At 46.0% G+C, this 20,900-nt stretch overlaps 1 protein-coding gene across 1 annotated transcript in view; it reads left to right on the top strand.

The window, feature by feature from the left end:
• Nucleotides 1–20,900, top strand: part of agpat3 (1-acylglycerol-3-phosphate O-acyltransferase 3) — a 93,664-nt gene that overhangs the window by 42,026 nt on the left and 30,738 nt on the right. The window contains exons 2-4 of the mRNA XM_068041307.1: nucleotides 6,341–6,566; nucleotides 7,863–8,032; nucleotides 13,130–13,291. Of these exons, the coding sequence (XP_067897408.1) occupies nucleotides 6,389–6,566; nucleotides 7,863–8,032; nucleotides 13,130–13,291 (510 nt within the window). The 5' untranslated portion in view covers nucleotides 6,341–6,388. The remainder of the gene's footprint in view (nucleotides 1–6,340; nucleotides 6,567–7,862; nucleotides 8,033–13,129; nucleotides 13,292–20,900) is intronic.

Genomic DNA, 20,900 nt, shown 5'->3' with positions numbered 1-20,900 from the left:
AAATGTAGGAGTTCTTTCCACGAGGGGCAAACTTCTTTTCAGAGATTAGGTCTTTTCTCTGCTCTGCAAACACAGGTCCCAACCAGCTCACTGCTAGCTGCTTCCAGCTCCCTGGTCTTTTATACAAACTGCAAAACTGAAACTCTAACAGTAAGTCATGTGACGGTCATAAATCATCTTGCCATTTCCCTGTTACTTGGAAACAAGTGCCTTGCAGTCTGCATTCCATTCAAACACCAAGTTTCAGCATTCAATTTTCACAGAAAATCTTTTTTCTCAGGCTTTAAAAGCACAGAGTTCATAGCTTTCGATTTTTAAAAAAAAACAAAGCTCTTGAGGCACAGTATACAAAACTACACACTATGCAACAATACTCTCAAACTTGTGACAGGTTTGTGGTTGTTTTGCTCACGCTCACACACTCTCACTCTTGTGTTCTCTCTCTCATACTCATTGTACATGTGCTTACTCTCCAGAACCAAGACAGCTTCAGTAATAGAGCTGCTGTCAATCGCAGTCTATAAATCAATCTTTGAAACCTAATATCGTTCCAAAAATGGGAATAGACTTTTATATGCCAAGTATAAAATGTGATCCACCGATGTGGATGTGGGTGGTTGCTATTTTAAAATGTGAGGGGGAAAAAAAAAAAGTCATTCATATTAAATTAGTGTGGCATGGTTTATTAAATTAATTCTACAAAGATACCTTTAACCACAATCAAAGTGTTTTAGAACCCGTCAAATTCATTGTCTTCATCATCCAGCACAAAGAGTTCATTAAATTCATTCTGAGCCGCTTTGGCTATGGCATCATTGTAAGGATCCCACTCTGGAACAGATGTGGTGCTTTGTTTCATCTTTCCACAACACCTCATTTTCCGCTCCATCCATGGAATTGGATATTCTGCATTTTTCTGAACAATCTGATGACAATTTGTGCAGTAATAGCATCCCATGATATGATGGAGAAACTGCATGAAATATCAAGTGGGGCAGCTCGCTTACTTCCACTCTTGCTGGAAGATTTTTTTTTCTCTGTTAACCGTCCTCCTATTCCATTTGGCATGAACATGATCCTTGACTGGCTTGTTGAGGCACACATCCAAAGGTTGAACTAAGGACATTGGGTCCCCTAGTATAACTGCAATGTAGGTGTTATTTCTCTTGCGGGAACCTCTTGACCTCATCTGTTGTATGGGATCTGAACATGTCCCATGCTAATAAGCTGCAGTCTTTACGTAGGCCTTTGGGACACCTATTCCACACATTATCGATCCAAAGCTTCACTCCATCCTCATCTATGCAACAACAAAATAAAAGCAAAATACTGTGGATGCTGGAAATCTGAAATAAAAACAAGAAATGCTGGAACCACTCAGCAGGTCTGGCAGCATCTGTGGAAAGAGAAGCAGAGTTAACGTTTCGGGTCAGTGACCCTTCATCGGAACTCCAATGTTTTTATCTCATCTATGCAACCATTGTCATGAATATGCACGGAAACTCCTGCAGGGAACTTGATGTGTGGCATGGTTTTTTTTTTTTTAAATTACCACAGGCTCTAATTTTGTTCAGTCGGCCATGCAGGCTAGTACCACCGTGTATCTTGTCTTCTCGTGTCCTCTAGTTTTCACTAGAACTGTTTTTGAACCTTTCCACTCCACAGTTCGGCTGTGCATATCGAAATTCATGGACGTTCTATCCGTGTTGCCCATGTGGTGTAATGGGTGTTCTCCTTTTTGCCACTGTCTGATGAATCACTGGAAATGGCTAACTTTGGCATTGAGGTCTTTTGATAGTCTCCACATACACACATACAGCCCCTTGAGCCTGCTCTGCCATTCAATACGATCATGACTGATCTGATTGTAACCTCAACTCCACATTCCAGCCTGTCCCAAATAATCTTTTGCCCCCTTGCTTATCAAGATTCTTATCTCCCTCTGCCTTAAAAATATTCAAAGACTCTGCTTCCACCCAAGGACTCACGACCCTCTGAGAAAATTTCTCCTCATCTCTGTCTTAAATGGGTGACCCCTTATTTTTAAACAGTGACCCCTAGTTCTAGATTCTGCCACAAGAGGAAACATCCTTTCCACATCCACCATGTCAATATTCCTCAGCATCTTGTATGTTTCAATAAAGTCATAGGAGCCTAGGAGTAGGCCATTCAGCCCATCGAGCCTGTTCTGCCAGTCAATGCGATCATACGAACATATGAATTAGCAGAAGTAGGCCATTCAGCCCCTCTAGCCTGCACCACCATTCAATACGATCGTGGCTGATCTATTTGTGTCTCAAATTCCAACTCCCATCTACATTGAATTCAGTGTTCAGTCCGGCAGGAAGCTCAGAGTCATGCTTACGGACTGAGCGGAGGTGTTCCGCAAAGCGGTCACTCAATCTGCGTTTAGTCTCCCCAGTGTGGAGGAAACCACATTGTGAGCAGCGAATACAGTATACTACATTGAAAGAAGTGCAAGAAAATCGCTGCTTCACCTGAAAGGAGTGTTTGGGGCCTTGGATAGTGAGGAGGTAAATGGGCAGGTATTACACCTCCTGCGGTTGCAGGGGAAGGTGTCATGGGAAGGGGATGAGGTAATGGAGGAGTGGACCAGGGTGTCGCGGAGGGACCGATCCCTTTGGAATGTGGACGGGAAGGGAGGGGAAGATGCATTTAGTAGTGGCATCACGCTGGAGGTGGCGGAAGTGGCAGAGGATGATCCTTTGGATATGGAGGCTGATGGGGTGGAAAGTGAGGACAAGGGGAACCCTGTCGTTCTGGGAGGGAGGGGAAGGGATGAGGGTAGAGGTGTGGGAAATGGGCCGGACACGGGTGAGGGCCCTGTCAACCACAGTTGGGGGGAATCCTCAGTTGAGGAAAAAGGAAGACATATCGGAAGCGCTGTCATGGAAGGTAGCATCATCAGAGCAGATGCGTCAGAGATGGAGAAACTGGGAGAATGGAATGGAGTCCTTACAGGAGATAGGGTGTGAAGAAGTGTAGTCGAGGTAGCTGTGGGAGTTGGTGAGCTTATAATGGATATTAGTAGACAGCCTATCCCCAGAGATGGAGACAGAGAAGTCAGGGAAGGGAAGTGTCAGAGATGGACCATGTAAAGGTGAGAGAAGGGTGGAAATTGGAAGCAAAGTTGATAAAGTTTTCCAGTTCGGGGCGGGAGCAGGAAACGGCACCGATACAGTCATCAATGTACCGGAAAAAGAGTTGGAGGAAGGGGTCTGAGTAAGATTGGAACAAGGAATGTTCAACATATCCCACAAAAAGACAGGCATAACTAGGACCCATGTGGGTACCCCTAGTTCTAATCTCACTCCTACCAGCATCCACCCTGTCACGTCCTCTCAGGATTTTATGTTTCAAAAAGATCACTTATTCTTCTAAACTCCAATGGTATAGGCCCAACCTGTTCAACCTTTCCACATAAGACAACCCCTTCATCCCAGGAATCAGTCGTGTGAACCTTCTCAGAACTGTTAGTGCAATTTTATCCTTTAAATAAGGAGACCAAAACTGTACTCAGTACTCCAGATGTGGTCTCACTAAGGTCCTGTACAGCTGCAGAAAAACTTTCCTACTTTTATATTCAATTCCCCTGGCAATAAACGACAACATTCCATTTGCATTCCTACTCACTTGCTGTACCTGCATACTAACCTTTTGTGATTCATTTACCAGGGCACCCAGGTCCCTCTGTAACTGCTGAGTTCTGCAATCTCTCTCCATGTAAATAATATACTGCTTTTCTATTCTTCCTGCCAAAATGGAAGTTCACATTTTCCCACATTATACTCCATCGAGCAAGTTTTGCCCACTCACTTATCCTATCCAATCCTTCTGTAGACTCTTTACCACCTCCTTGACAACTTACTTTCCTACCTATCTTGGTGTCATCTGCAAATTTAGCTAATACATTCGGTGCTTTCATACAAGCCATCCACTTTGGACCTATAGAGGATAGAACCGGGTACTGTCTAAATGGGGAAAAGCTAGAAACAGTGGCTCTGAAGAGACTTGGGGGGTCCAGGTACATGGATCACGAAAATGTCATGGAGAAGTATAAAAAAAAGTCAAAGGCTAATGGAATGCTGGCCTTTATATCTTGAGGGCTGGACTATAAGGAGGTAGAAGTCATGCCTCAGCTATTCAAAACCCTGGTTAGACCACACCTGGAAAACGGAATAATTCTGGGCAGTACACCTTAGGAATAATATATCCGCCTTTGGAGGGAGTACAGTGTAAATTTACCAGAATGATACCTGGATTGCAAGGGTTAACAGCGAGGAGAAATTAAGCAAACTAATGTTGTATCCCCTGGAATTTAGAAGGTTAAGGTGATTTGCTCCTGTGTTCCCATGTTCCTATTCGATGAAAGTTTTTAAGATGATTAAGGGATTGGATAGGATAGGTAGAGAGAAACTATTTCCGTTGGTTTGGGAGTTTAGGACTGGGAAACATAGTCTAAAAATTAGAGCCAGACCTTTCAGGAGTGAAATTAGGAAACACTTCTACACACGTAGGGTGGTAAGAGGTTTGGAACTCCAATCCACAAACAGGAATTGATGCTGGATCAATTGTTAAAATTTAAAACTGAGGTTGATAGATTTTTTGATAACCAGGAATATGGTGTAAAAGTGGGTATATAGAGTTAGGTTGTAGATCAGCAGTAATTTCATTAACAAAGTGATTCCTGACAACGCAGCTGACATCATCAGGCTGCACCAAGGTGCACACGTGCACACGGGCTCCTGCTCTCTGTGCGTGTGCTGCGTTCCGACTTGCCAGGACTGGTTAGTGCATGCGCCGATGATGTCATCGCGTGACGTGTGCATCTTCAGGCAACACGTCTGGTCGGCCGCAGCGCATGCGCTTTACGCGTACAGCAATGCAACGCCAACGGGTATTCATGTATGTGTCAAGCTCCCCCCCCCCCCCTCGCTTCTCTCTCCGGCCGCTCCACTCTCTTCCCCCCTCCCCTCTCCCTCCACTCTCTCCGGCCGCTCCGCTCTCCCCCGCCCTCCCCTTGCTTCTCTCTCCGGCCGCTCCACTCTCTTTCCCCCCCCTCCCCTCTCCCTCCACTCTCTCCGGCCGCTCCGCTCTCCCCCGCCCTCCCCTCGCTGCTCTCTCCGGCCGCTCCGCTCTCTTCCCCCTCCCCCCCCCCCCCAATCCCTTCTCCCTCTGCTCTCTCCGGCCGCTCCGCTCTCTTTCCCCCCCCCCCCCCCCGCTCTCTCCGGCTGCTCCGTTCTCCCCCACCCCCCCTACCCTCGCTGCTCTGTCCAGCTGCTCCACTTCCCCCCCCCCCCCCCCCCCACTGCTCTCTCCGGCTGCTCCGCGCTCCTCCCCTCCCCCTCTGCTCTCCGGCCGCTCTGCTCCCCTCCCCACCCCCCCCGCTCTCTCTGGCCGCTCCGCTCCGCTATGTCCCCTTTAAGTTATCTCAAATTGGGTGAGTTGTGGGGTCTTTGCACTCTGCAGAGTTGAGAGCTCTGATGGCAACAGATGAACAAATTCCACAGTCATTGTATTAACACTGCAAATGGAATCAATGGCTTGTTCCTGCCCCCTGTTGGGACCTGTGTGCTGGGCAAGGCTCTGTTCTAAACAGCACTGGTGAAGGGGCATTGACCTGAAACGTTAACTCTGCATCTCTCTCAGATGCTGCCAGACCTGCTGAGTGTTTCCAGCATTTCTTGTTTTTATTACTGTAACACAATGGTTGTGGTTTATGTAAAGGAGTCAGTTACATCTGTGAATAACTGCTGCCCAGATCCCTTACACCGTACTCAACAAATGTCAATATTCTTCCGGGATGAAACAATTGGGCAAGTATCACTGACCCTGGGAATGTACTTGTAGTCCTGGTTATACAGTGAGAAACAGCTGACAGCAAGCTTCAGGAATTACTCGAGTAACTGAATCACTACCTGGTCATGTAGAGTTAGCCATGTGACCCATCAGAGTGCCCACTTAGAGCAAACAGCACAGCCAGACTGCTGTGAGTGGGATACAGTCCTGGTCTGCTGTTCCAGTCAGCAATGAAATAAAGATCCTCATTTTCCACAGTGATTGAGATCCAACTCAACTCCCACCCAGCATGTCCCTTCCTCTTCAGCCTCCTCCATCATCTCCTCACCTGAAATTGATTCTATTGGAGGAGGATTGGTAACCAGAGGACACAGGTATAAGATAATTGGCAGAATAAGCAGGGGCGATATGAGGGAGGATTGAGGATGTTCTGTGACTTCCATCTGTGCTATAAGCTTGTACATCTGTATGGTGCAGTGTGAGGGTTGAATTGATGGTTTGTGTGTTCTCTCTGTTCCAGGACGGTTATTCTGAGCCAGGGGCCTTGTAAACGTTTCTGATTTAAACCATGAGTGTGATTGCCTACCTGAAGACACAGTTCATTGTTCACCTTTTACTTGGATTTGTGTTCGTTGTCAGTGGCTTCTTCATTAACTTCATCCAGCTGTGCACACTCCCAATCTGGCCCATCAACAAACAGCTGTATCGGCATCTCAACTGTCGGCTTGCTTACTCACTGTGGAGCCGTAAGTATTCAGCATTGCACCTTCTCCTAGACTGGACTGGACTGCCCTACGTGCATGCTGACACATCTATTGGGTTTGGGAAATGGATTGGGGAGCCACTCGACCAGGGTGCAAATCCAGCCCAGACTCATTCTCTACCTGTAAGGATCCAGTTAATACGTTTGGTCAATTTTCGCCATATTTCCTGATTTGCCCTCAAACAACACCAGCCTACCCATAATATGGCACAAATTGAACTGCTTTCCGAAAGGGAAAGCTATCCCAGAGTGGATTTGCTTCTGGCATGGGGATTGAGGGATCTTTACTCTGTATCTAACCCCGTGCTGTACCTGTCCTGGGAGTGTTTGATGGGGACAGTGTAGAGGGAGCTTTACTCTGTATCTAACCCCTGTACTGTACCTGCCCTGGGAGTGTTTGATGGGGGACAGTGTAGAGGGAGCTTTACTCTGTATCTAACCCTGTGCTGTGCCTGGCCTGGGAGTGTTTGATGGGGGACAGTGTAGAGGGAGCTTTACTCTGTATCTAACCCTGTGCTGTGCCTGGCCTGGGAGTGTTTGATGGGGGACAGTGTAGGGGGAGCTTTACTCTGTATCTAACCCCCGTGCTGTGCCTGTCCTGGGAGTGTTTGATGGGGACAGTGTAGAGGGAGCTTTACTCTGTATCTAACCCTGTGCTGTGCCTGTCCTGGGAGTGTTTGATGGGGATAGTGTAGAGGGAGCTTTACTCTGTATCTAACCCTGTGCTGTGCCTGGCCTGGGAGTGTTTGATGGGGGACAGTGTAGAGGGAGCTTTACTCTGTATCTAACCCTGTGCTGTGCCTGGCCTGGGAGTGTTTGATGGGGGACAGTGTAGAGGGAGCTTTACTCTGTATCTAACCCTGTGCTGTGCCTGTCCTGGGAGTGTTTGATGGGGATAGTGTAGAGGGAGCTTTACTCTGTATCTTACTTACCCTGTGCTGTACCTGTCCCGGGAGTGATTGATGGGGATAGTGTAGAGGGAGCATCCATTGGACATGGTGAATAGGAGAAAGTTTTTAAGAAGGACAGGTGGAATAAAAACTGGGTTTCTGTCGGATGAGGGGCTATTGAAATCTATTACCACTGTGCAACATTTTAAACAATTCTCTGTGTTGTCCTCGAGCAAAGTAGTAAAAATATTTTCCTGTCTGGCTTTGACAGGTCAGAGTTTTCTGGTTTAAATTCTCTCCTCTGGTCAGCTAGATCATTGTGGGACTTGGTCTTTTTCTGCGATTGATACCCTTGTTAATCTGCCCCTCTTCCCTCTCTCTGTCTCTAGAGCTGGTATTGCTGCTGGAATGGTGGTCCGGCACGGAGTGTACGCTTTTCACTGAACAGGCCACGGTGGACAAATTTGGCAAGGAGCATGTTATTGTCATCTTAAATCACAATTTTGAGATTGACTTCCTCTGCGGTTGGGCCATGTGTGAGCGATACGGCATCCTGGGGGTCAGTAACATTAACCTTTTACCTTTCCGTATTTTCAGCTACTGTCTTGGAAAGCCTGTGGGAAATGAGACTCCCATGCATGCTCCTTTTTTAATTTGATTCCTTCTTCCCCTCTCTTGTTGCAGGGAACGTGTCTTCACATTCAATTTGAGCCTGTTAGTGCAGACCCCTTTCCTCACCACCCCTTCCCAAGCTGCTGGCGTGTGCATCTGTGTGCGTGTGTGCATCTGTGTGCGTGTGTGCATCTGTGTGCGTGTGTGCATCTGTGTGCGTGTGTGTATCTGTGTGTGTGTCCTGAAGCCATGTATTGTTTTTGCAGTGTTCATAGCATCAGAGACAGTTTAAGGCACAAATCAAATACAAAATCAGACTTGATCGATTCAGTATTGCATAAACTAAAAACTAAAGCTGATTTTATAATTTATAATACAGAATGAAAGAGAGAGACCAGCAGGGAGTATATTTGCTCAAATTCGGACAACTTAGTACAAAAGCTATATTAAGTATGATTAGGGTTTATCAGTATTTGTAAGGTTTACCAATAGTAGTAAGGTCTATTAGAATTAGCAAGCTTTATTAGCATTGGTAAGGTCTATTACCAGTAGGAAGGTCTACATATCCGTGTAATCGAGAAAAGTATAACTTTAGAACAGGTAAGTAGCTGGTGAGTATTTTCGACAAGTGAGTAGCTGGTGAATATTTTTTTCTGAGTAAGGTTTATTTTAACTAGTGAACTGTATTGATTTTTAGTAGGATTTATCAGTACCAGTAAGATTTTATTAATAATTCAAAGGTGTAGTTTTGGTAAGGTTTTTTTAAGCAGTAACAAAAGGTTAACTAATAAATAAAGGAATGACCGGGGTGCTTCAACCTCGAGTGCACCTTCTGTGTTATGTGGGAACTCCAGGATAATTCCCGTATCCTGGAGAACCATTTGTGCAGGAAGTGTTGTCTATTGTGGCAGCTTGAGCTACAGGTTTTGGAACTTGAGCAACAGCTGGCGACACTGCGGTGAACTCGTGAGGATGAGAGCTACATGGATTGCATGTTTATAGATGTGGTCACCCCACAGCTCAAGAGTATGCAAGGACAGAGGGAATGGGCAACCACCAGATGGTCAAAAAGAATCAGGCAGTTAGTGCAGGAGACCCCTGAGTGCATCTCACTCTTCAGTTCTGAATACCGAGGAAAGTGATGCTTCACCTGGGGAGTGCAGCCAGAGCCAAGTCCATGACACCATGGGTGGCTCAGCTGCACAGGGGGGTACAGGGAAGACTGGAAGAGACAGAGTGATAGATGATTCAATAGTCAGGGGAACTGACAGGCATTTCTGTGGTGCAGACGTGAATCCAGGATGGTGTGTTACCTCCCTGGTGCCAGGGTCAAGGATGTCACTGAGCGGCTGCAGAGCATCCTGAAGGGGGAGGGTGAACAGCCAGCAGTTGTGGTCCACATTGGAACCAACGACATAGGTAGAAAGAGGGATGTGGTCCTGCAGTCAGAATTTAGGGAGCTAGGTTAGAAATTAGCAAACAGGATCTCAAAAGTAGTAATCTCCGGATTCCTCCCAGTGCCACGCGCAAGTGAGTATAGAAATAGAAGGATGAGACAGATGAATGTGTGGCTGGAAAGATGGTGCAGGAGGGAGGGCTTCAGATTCCTGGGACATTGGGACCGACTCTGGGGGAGATGGGACCTGTACAGGCCGGACGGGTTACACCTGAACAGAGCCGGGACTGAGTTCCTTGCGGGACGTTTTGCTAATGCTGTTGGGGAAGGTTTAAACTAGTTTGGCAGGGGGATGGGGACCTGAGGATAGACTCAGTTGCGACAGAATCAGAAAATAAAATGGAAGGCAGAAAATTAATGGATGAGTCTGGAAGACAGAGGAAACAAGGGTTAGAAAATAAAAAAAGAGTTTGACAGTGTTCAAGGGAATCTATTTCAATGCAAGGAGTATAGCAAATAAAGCTGATGAGCTGAGGGCACAGATAGACACATGGCAGTGTGATATCATAGCTATTACAGAAACATGGCTTAAGGAGAGACAGGAATGGCAGCTCAACGTTCCTGGTTACAGGGTTTTCAAACACGATAGGGAGGAGGATAAGAAAGGAGGGGGAGTGGCAATTTTGGTCAAAGAAACTTTTACAACTGTGAGAAGGGATGATATGTTGGAAGGTTCATCAAATGAGGCCATATGGATTGAGCTAAGGAACAAAAAAGGGCAATCACACTGCTGGGAGTGTACTATAGACTCCCAAACAGTCAGAGGGAGATAGAAGAGCAGTTATGTAGGCAAATCCCTGAGAAGTGCAAGAACAATAGGGCAGTAATAGGGGATTTTAATTACCCCAATATTAACTGGGATAGTATTTAGTGTGAAAGGAATTGAGGGAGCAGAATTTTTGGGGTTCATTCAGGAGAACATTTTTGCCCAGTATGTAGCAAGTCTAACAAGAGAGGGTGCAGTTTTAGACTTAGTTTTAGGAAATGAAGATGGGCAGGTGGAAGGAGTGGCAGTGGGAGAGCATTTTGGTGATAGTGATCATAATTCAGTCAGTTTTAACAATTATGGAAAAGGACAGAACAGGAGTTAGAGTTCTCAATTGGGGCAAGGCCAATTTTACAAAACTGAGAAGTGATTTAGCAAAAGTGGACTGGAAACAGCTACTTGCAGGTAGATCAGTGTTAGAGCAGTGGGAGGCATTCAAAGGGGAGGTTCAAGGGGTTCAGGGTAAACATGTTCCCACAAAGAAAAAGGGTGAGACAGCCAAATCTAGAGCCCCATGGATGTCAAGGAGCTTACAGGGCAAGATAAGGCAGAAAAGGAAAGCCTATGTCTGACACTGCGAATTCAATAATACAGAAAGCCGAGAGGAGTATAGAAAGTGGAGGGGTGAAATCAAAAAGGAAATTAGGAAAGCAAAGAGAGGGCATGAAAGAATATTGGCAAGCAAAATCAAGGTGAACCCAAAGATGTTTTATCAATACATTAAGAGTAAGAGGATAACTAAGGAGAGAGTAGGGCCCATAAAAGACCAAAAAGGTAACCTATGTGTAGGAATGGAAGATATTGAAAGCCTCTGTCTTCACAAAAGAGAGGGACGATTCAGATATTGTAGTTAAGGAGGAAGAGTGTGAAGTATTGGATATGATAAATATAGGGAGAGAGGAAGTATTAATGGGGCTAACATCCTTGAAAGTTAATGAATCACCAGGGCCAGATGAAATGTACCCTAGGCTGTTAAAAGAAGCAAGAGAGGAAATAGCAGAAGGTCTGACCATCATTTGCCAGTCCTCACTGGATACAGGTGTGATGCCGGAGGATTGGAGAATTGCTAATGTTGTACCTCTGTTTAAAAAGGGAGTGAAGGATAGACCGAATAATTACAGGCCAGTCAGTCTAATCTCAGTAGTGGGCAAATTATTGGAATCTATTCTGAGAGACAGGATGAATTGCCATTTAAAAGGCACAGGTTAATCAAGGATAGTCAGCATGGATTTGTTAAGGGAAGATCTTGTTTGACCAACTTGATCGAATTTTTTGAAGAAGTAACAAGGAAGGTTGATGAGGGTAGTGCGGTTGATGTGGTCCACATGGATTTTAGCAAGGCTTTAGACAAGGTCCCACATGGCAGACTGGTTAAAAAATAAAATCCCATGGGATCCAGAGAAATGCAGCAAGGTGGATACAAAATTGACTCAGTGGCAGGAAACAAAGGGTAATTGTTGACGTGTGTTTTAGCGACTGGAGGACTGTTTCCGGTGGTGGTCCGCAGGGCTCAGTACTGGGTCCCCTGCTTTTCGTTGTTATATATTAACGATTTGGACGTAAATGTAGGGGGCATGATCAAGAAGTTTGCAGACGACACAAAGATTGGCCGTGTGGTAGATAGCGAGGAGGATGCAGGAAGATATTGATGGTTTGGTCAGAAAAGTGGCAAATGGAATTCAGCCTGGAGAAGTGTGAGGTGACACATTTGGGGTGGTCAAACAAGGTAAAGGAATACACGATAAATGGGAAAATACTGAGAAGTGTAGAGGAAGTGAGGGATCTTGGAGTGAATGTCCACAGATCCCTGAAGGTAGCAGGACAGGTCGATAAGGTGGTTAAAAAGGCATATGGAATCCTTTCCTTTATTAGCCGAGGTATAGAATATAAGAGCAGGGAGGATATGCTGGAACTGTATAAATCATTGGTTAGACCACAACTTGAGTACTGTGTGCAGTTCTGGTCACCTCATTACAGAAAGGATGTAATTGTAGAGCAGAGAGGGTAACAGAGAAGATTTACGAGGATGTTGCCAGGACTGGAAAAATGCAGCTACGAGGAAAGGTTGGATAGGCTGGGGTTGTGCTCCTTGGAACAGAGAAGGCTGAGGGGAGATTTGATTGAAATGTACAAACTTGTGAGGGTCCTGGAGAGAGTGGAGATGAAGGGTCTATTCACCTTAGCATAGAGGTCAGTGATGAGGGGACATAGATTTAAAGTGATTGGTTGAAAAATTAGAGGAGAGATGAGGAACAACTTTTTCACCCAGAGGGTGGTGGAGGTCTGGAACTCACTGCCTGAAAGGGTAGTTGAGGCAGAAACCCTCAACTCATTCAAAAGGAGCCTGAATAAGCACCTCAAGTGCTGTAATCTGCAGGACTACGGACCAGATGCTGGAAGGTGGGATTAGAATGGATGGATCGTTTTTCAGCCGGTACAGACAAGATGGGCCAAATGGCCTCTTTCTGTGCCTTTAAACTTTTTATGATTCTAAGGCCACCTGGCTAAGCAGTAAGGGCTCGAACAAGGATAATGAGTGCATGGATTGCACTCAGTTGGGTAGTTGGTGTGGGTGTGCCATAAGGGAGGATGGGGATTTGGAAGGGGCGGGTGGAGTGTGGGGGTGTGGTGGGAGCGGAGAATTGTGCAGGGTTTTGGGGGTGGGGGATGTGGAGGGGGCAGGTGTGTGAAGTGGGTGTGGGGGTGCGATGGGTTTGGATGTAGACCTGGGTTATGTTGCAGGTTCCCTGAATCCCGGTTGTCTGGTACTGATCAAGTTTAGAGTGTGTTTCATTCACTGGTTTTTGCTCTCATGTTTACAGAGTTCCAAAGTGTTGGCGAAAAAGGAGCTGCTCTGCGTCCCTCTAATTGGGTGGACATGGTATTTCCTGGAGATTGTTTTCTGTAAACGTCGTTGGGATGAGGACAAAGACACGGTCGTGAGTGGACTGCAGGCACTACGGGACTACCCAGAGTACATGTGGGTGAGTACACAGCACCCGACAATTGCCTAGTGCGGTACTGCTCTGATTGTATGAACATCTGTAGAGCAGATAAACTGAGACACCCAGTGGCTCAAATGCAGAATTCCCCAAAAGTGCAAGTGCAGGGAGAGAAAACCATAAGAAGCACAATTACGTCATGTGTTTAATAAATGGGAACACAGAGTACAGGAGCAAAGAGGTAATGAATAATTGGAACAAGGTAACAGTTAGACCACAGTAAGAATACAGTGTGCAGTTTTAAACTCCCCATGATAGGGCATTAAAACCTCGGAGTACAGTGTAAGCTCACCAGGAAGAGGAGCTAAAGATACTCTGACTCTATCCACTGCTGCTGAAGGTTAAAAGGAGATATAATGAAAAGCATGACAGTGGGATTAGTTTGGGATTGATACAGGGAGAACAAGTGGTGTAGTGGTATTGTCACTGGACTAGAGACCCAGGGTATTGCTCTGGGGGCATGGGTTCAAATTCCACCACGGCAGAAGGTGGACTTTGAATTCAATTTAAAAAAATAAATAAATAAATTTGGAATTAAAAGCTAGTCTAATGATGGCCATGAAACCATTGTCGGTTTTTGTAAAAACCCATCTGGTTCACTAATGTCCTTTAGGGAAGGAAATATTCTGTCCTTACCTGGTCTGGCCGACATGTGACTCCAGACCTACAGCAATGTGGTTAACTCTTAGATGCCCTCTGAAATAGCCAAGCAAGCGCCATTCATTTGTATCTAACTGCTACGAAGCCAAAAAAGAATGAAACCGGCCAGACCACCAACATTGACCTAGGCACCGGAAATGACCACGGCAAACCCAGCCCTGTCGACCCTGCAAAGTCCTCCTTACTAACATCTGGGGGCTTGTGCCAAAGTTGGGAGAGCTGTCCCACAGACTAGTCAAGCAACAGCCTGATATAGTCATACTCACGGAATCATACCTTACAATGTCCCAGACACCGCCATCACCATCCCTAGGTATGTCCTGACCTAGCAGAGGTGGTGGCACAGTGGTATACAGTCGGGAGGGAGTTGCCCTGGGAGTCCTCGACATCAATTCTAGACCCCATGAAGTCTCATGGCATGAGGTCAAACATGGGCAATGAAATCTCCTGCTGATTACCACCTACTGCCCTCGCTTAGCTGATGAGTCAGTACTCCTCCATGTTGAACAGCACTGGAGGAAGCACAGAGGGTGGCATGGGCGCAGAATTACTCTGGGTGGGGGACTTCAATGTCCATCACCAAGAGTGGCTCAGTAGCACCACTACTGACCAAGCTTGCTGAGTCCTAAAGGACATAACTGCTAGACTGGGTCTGCGGCAGGTGGTGAGGGAACCAACAGGAGCGAAAAATATACTTGACCTCGTCCTCACCAATCTGCCTGCTACAGATGCATCGGTCCATGACGATATTGGTTGGAGTGACCACTGCATTGTACATCTTCACATTGAGGATACCCTCCATCGTGTTGTGTGGCACTACAACCTTGCTAAATGGAATAGATTTTGAACAGATTTAGCAATGCAAAACTGGGCATCCATGAGATGCTGTGGGCCATCAGCAGCAGCAGAATTGTATTCAACCACAATCTGTAACCTTGTGGCCCGGCATAACCCCCATTCTACCATTACCATCAAGCCAGGAGACCAAACCTGGTTCAATGAAGAGTGCAGGAGGGCATGTCAGGAGCAGCACCAGGCATACCTCAGTGAGGAGTCAACCTGGTGAAGCTACAACACGAGACTACTTGCATGCCAAACAGCGTAAGCAGCATGCAGTAGACAGAGCTAAGTGATCCCATAACTAACAGATCAGATCTGAGCTCTGCAGTCGTGAAGCGCCGTGCAGATTGCAAGTTGAGTGTGGAGATTCAAGTTTGCTGAGTGGGGATTTTAAGTTTTATCTTTATGAAAGTGTATCTGCAGTTAGCATTCAACTGGGATTTGCTCTCTAGACAAAGTAGGATTAAGGAAGTAAAGTAAGTTTCTTACAGTCTTCAGCAGGGATGAACAGGCTCTACTGTAGAGTAGCTGATTAGTTAAGTAGCTGACCAGTCAAATCTGATTGTTGCAGTTTCAGTTTCAAAAGGTATAAGTATCGAGGTTTAGGTGCAGCCTGCAAGCTGAGTGTGGAGATTAGAGTTTGGTGAGTGGTGAGTTCAGTGAAGTGGGGAGGAGGCGCTCCATTTTTCTACTTTTTTTTTCACACTTTTTTTAAACCTTCAGTATTTGGTTACTGCTTCGGTGCAGTGGAAGGAGCTGTTTGGTGAGTACCTGGTAAGCTATTCTACTTATAATAAATAGTCTGTAAAGTTAAGGTATGGCAGGGCAGCTCAGCCAAGTGGAATATACAACCTGCGGTATGTGGGAAGTCATGGACGCACCACGTGCCCTAGACAAACACATCTGCAGGAAGTGTCACCGGCTGCAGAAGTTTGAGCTCCGGGTTTTGGAACTCGAGCGGCAGCTGGAGTCACTGTTGTGCATCTGCGAGGCAGAGGACTACGTGGGTAGGATGTTTAGGGAGGTGGTTATACCGCAGGTTAAAAGTATGCAGGCAGATAGGGAATGAGTGACCACCAGGCAGTCGAAGAGAACCAGGCAGGTAGTGCAGGAGTCCCCTGATATGATCTCACTCGCTAATCGGTTTTCCATTTTGTATACTGGTGAAGATGATGGTTCCTCAGGGGAGTGCAGTCAGAGCCAAGTTTGTGGCACCACAGTTGGCTCAGCTGCACAGGAGTGGAAAAGCAGTAGTGATAGGGGATTCGTTAGTTAGGGGAACAGACAGGTGTTTCTGCAGCAGTAAACGTGACTCCAGGATGGTGTGTTATCTCCCTGGTGCCAGGGTCAAGGATATCACGGAACGGCTGCAGGACATTCTTCTGGGGGAGGGTGAACAGCCAGAGGTCGTGGTCTACATCGGTCCCAATGACATGGATAAGAAGGGGGATGAGGTCCTGAAAGCAGATTTTAGGGTGCTGGAAGGAGATTAAAAAGCAGGACCTCAAAAGCAGTAATCTGAGGATTACTCCCAGTCCCACATGCAAGTGAGCATAGGAATAGGAGAATTGGGTGATTGAACATGTGGCTGGAGAACTGGTGTAGGAGGGCGGGCATCAGATATTTGAGACATTGGGACCAGTTCTGGGGCAGGTGGGATCTGTACAAGATGGACGGGTTTCATTTTAGTAGGTTTGGGACTAATTCCTCGCAGGGAGATTTGCCAGTGCTGTTGGGGAAGGTTTAAACTAAATTGTCAGGGTGGATGGGAACCTGAGAGGGAGCTCAGATTGGAGGGAAGCAAAACTGGTATCTTGTCAGGGGGGTGGGAACCAGGAGCAAATGTCAGAGAGGAATACCAAGAAGCACAGAATACTGTGGGAGATAGATAGCACAACAGTTGGGAATAGTAAGTTATTAGGTGGGGTCAGAGTAAGGGAGAAAGTAATAAAGTCTGAATGTGCATGGATGTAAATTCAGAGTGTGGTTAATAAGACTGGTGAGGTATAGGCATAGATCGCCATGTGGAAATATGATGATGGGGCTATAACAGAGACCTGGCTCAAAGAAGGGTAGGACTGGGTATTAAATATTCATGGAGACAAGATGTTCAGGAAAGATAGGAAAGGGAATAAAGGGAGAAGGATGGTAGTATTGATTAAGGATGGCTTTGCAGTGCTGGAGAGAAAGGATGTCCCAAAGGAGTCAAAGACAGAATCAGTTTGGCTCGAGCTAAGGAACAAAAAACGATGCGATTACGTTGCTTGGTGTTGTCTATAGGCCATCAGCTGGTGAGAAGGGCATGGAGGAACAAATTTGCAAGGAAATTAGAGAGGTGCAAAAAGGTAGTTATAATGGGTGACTTTAATTATCCAAACATAGACTGGGATAATAGTAGTGTCAAGGGCAGTGAGGGGCAAGAGTTCCTCGAGTGTTCAGGAAAATTTTCTACAACAGTATGTTTCTTGTCCAATGAGAAAGGGGGCACTGCCAGACCTGGTTCTTGGGAATGAGGTGGGCCAAGTGGATCAAGTATCAGTAGGAGAGCATTTAGGGGATAGTGATCATTGTATCATAAAGTTCAGGCTGATTATGGAAAAAGACAAAGAACAATCCAGGGTAAGAATAATTAACTGGAGGAAGGCTAACTTCAATGGGGTAAGAATGGAGCTGGGGCGAATAAATTGGATTCAAAAGCTGGCAGGAAAACTGGTAGATGAACAATGGACTACCTTCAAAGAAGAGATAGTTCGGGCACAGTCAAGGTATGTTCCCTCGAAGGGGAAAAGTAAGACTAACAAATTCAGAGCTCCCTGGATGATAAGAGGTAGAGATTAAGATAAAGAAGAAAAAGTGTGCTTATGACAGATGCTAAGCAGAAAGTACTGTTGAGAACTGGGCTGAATATAGAAGGACCAAAGGGGAAGTGAAGAAGCAAAGAGAGAGTATGAAAAGAGACTGGCAGCTAACATTAAAGGAAATCCTAAAGTTTTCTTTGGCATATAAATAGTAAAAGGGTGGTAAAAGGAGGAGTGGGGCCGATTAGAGACCAGAAAGAGGATTTACACATGGAGGCAGAGGGCATAGCTGAGGTATTTAAATGAATACTTTGCATCTGTCTTTACCAAGGAAGAAGATGCAACCCAGTCAATGTTGAAAGAGGAGATAAGTCAGACACGAGGGGTTTCAAATTAATAAAGTATTAGATAGGCTGTCTGTACTTAAAGTGGATAAAGCACCAGGGCTGGATGAGATGTATCCAAGGATACTGAGGGAAGTGAGGGTGGAAATTGCAGAGGCACTGAAGAATTACAAACGTTACACCCTTGTTCAAAAAAGCCCAGCAACTACAGGCCAGTCAGTTTAACTTCGAAGGTGGGAAAACTTCTAGAAAAAATAATTCGGGACAAAATCAATATCACATGGACAAATGGGAGTTAATTAAGGAAAGTCAGCATGGATTTCTTGAGGTAAAATCATATCTAACTAACTTGCTGGAGTTATTTGAGGAGGGAACAGTGTGGGTAGATGAGGGCAATGCTGTTGATGTGATGTACATGGGCTTTCAAAAGGCATTTGATACAGTGCCACACAACAGAGCAAACTTGTAGCTCATGGAATAAAAGAGGCGGCAGCAACATGGATACAAAATTGGCTGAGTGACAGGAAACAGAGTAGTGATTAATGGATATTTATCGGGCTGGAGGAAGGTTTGTAGTGGAGTTCCCCAGGGATCAGGGTTGGGACCCTTGCTTTTCCTGATATATATTAATAACCTAGACCGTGGTGTAAAGGGCACAATTTCAAAGTTTGCAGATGATACAAAACTTGGAAGTATGTTGAACTGTGAGAAGGATAGTGTAGAACTCCAAAAGGACATAGACAAGTTGGTGGAATGGGCAGACAGGTGGCAGATGAAGTTCAATGTAGAGAAATGTGAAGTGATTCATTTTGGTAGGAAGAACATGGAGAGAAAATATAAAATAAAGGGTACAATTCTAAATGGGGTGCAGGAGCAGAGGGACCTGGGTGTATATGTGCATAAGTCATTGAAGGTGGCAGGACAGGTTGAGGGAGTGGTTAATAAAGCATGCAGTATCCTGGGCTTTATTAATAGGGGCATAGAGTACAAGAGCAAGGAAATTATGTTGAACTTGTATAAGACACTATTTTGGCCTCAGCTGGTGTGTTGAGTCCAATTCTGGGTGCCACACTTGAGGAAAGACGTGATGGCATTGGAGAGAGTACAGAAAAGATACACAAGAATGGTTCCAGAGATGAGGAATTTCAGTTATTAAGATATATTGGCGAAGTTAGGACTGTTTTCCTTGGAGAAGAGAAGGCTGAGAGGTGATTTGATAGAGGTATTCAAAATCATGAGTAGATAGAGAGAAACTGTTCCCACTCATGAAAGGATCAAGAATGAAAGTGCACAGATTTAAAGTATTTGTTAAGAGAAGCAAAAGTGAGATGAGGAAAAACTTTCACGCAGTGAGTGGTTAAGGTCTGGAATGCGCTGCCTGAGAACGTGGTGGAGGCAGGTTCAATTGAAGCATTCAAAAGGGAATTGAACAGTTATATGAAAAGGAGGAATGTGCAGAGTTAAGGGGAGAAGACTGGGGAATGGAACTGAGGGAATTGCTCTTTCAGGGAGCTGGTGCAGACACGATGGGCCGAATGGCCTCCTTCTGCACTGTAGCGATTCTGTGAATGGTGGTGGACAATTAAACAACTAACTGGAGGAGGTGGCTCCACAAATATCCCCATCCTCATTGATGGGGGAGCCCAGCACATCAGTGCAAAAGATAAGGCTGAAACATTTGCAACAATCTTCAGCCAGAAGTGCCGAGTGGATGATCCATCTCGGCCTCCTCCTGAAGTCCCCAGCATCACAGATGCCAGTCTTCAGCCAATTCGATTCACTCCGTATGATATCAAGAAACGACTGAAGGCACTGTATACTGCAAAGGCTATGGGCCCTGACAACATTCTGGCAATAGTACTGAAGACTTGCGCTCCAGAATTTGCCGCGCCCCTAGCCAAGTTGTTCCAGTACAGCTACGACACTGGCATCTGCCCGGCAATGTGAAAAATTGCCCAGGTATGTCCTGTACACAAAAAGCAGGTCAAGTCCAACCCGGCCAATTACGCCCCATCACACTACACTCCATCATCAGTAAAGTGATGGAAGATGTCATCAACAGTGCCATCAGGCGGCACTTACTGAGCAATAACCTGCTCTATGATGCTCAGATTGGGTTCCACCAGGTCCATACAGCTCCTGAGCTTATTACAGCCTTGGTTCAAAAATGGACAAAAGAACTGAACTCGAGAAGTGAGGCGAGAGTGACTGCCCTTGACATTAAGGCAGCATTTGACCGAGTATGGCATCAAGGAACACTACCAAAACTGAAGTCAATGGGAATGAGGGGGAAAGTTCTCCGCTGGCTGGAGTCATACCTAATGCAAAGGGAGATGGTGGCGGTTGTTGGAGGTCAATCATCTGAGCTCCAGGACATCACTGCAGGAGTTCCCCAGGGTAGTGTCCTAGGCCCAACCATCTTCAGCTGCTTCATCAATGACCTTCCTTCAGTCATAAGGTCAGAAGTGGGGATATTCGCTGACGATTGCACAATGTTCAGCACCATTCGTGACTCCTCAGATACTGAAGCAGTCCGTGTAGAAATGCAGCAAGACCTGGACAACATCCAGGCTTGGGCTGATAAGTGGCAAGTAACATTCGCGCCTCACAAGTGCCAGGCAATGACCATCTCCAACAAGAGAGAATCTAATCATCTCCCCTTGACATTCAATGGCATTACCATCACTGAATCCCCCACTATCAACATCCCGGGGGCGACCATTGACCAGAAACTGAACTGGAGTAGCCGTATAAATACCGTGGCTACAAGAGCAGGTCATAGGCCAGGAATCCTGTGGCGAGTAACTCACCTCCTGACTCCCCAAAGCCTGTCCACCATCTACAAGGCACAAGTCAGGAGTGTGATGGAATACTCTCCACTTGCCTGGATGGGTGCAGCTCCAACAACACTCAAGAAGCTCAACACCATCCAGGACAAAGCAGCCCGCT

This window comes from Heterodontus francisci, chromosome 10 (genome assembly GCF_036365525.1).
Source record: "Heterodontus francisci isolate sHetFra1 chromosome 10, sHetFra1.hap1, whole genome shotgun sequence".
NCBI classification, from domain to species: Eukaryota; Metazoa; Chordata; class Chondrichthyes; order Heterodontiformes; family Heterodontidae; genus Heterodontus; species Heterodontus francisci.
This window is presented reverse-complemented; position numbering and strand designations above follow the sequence as displayed.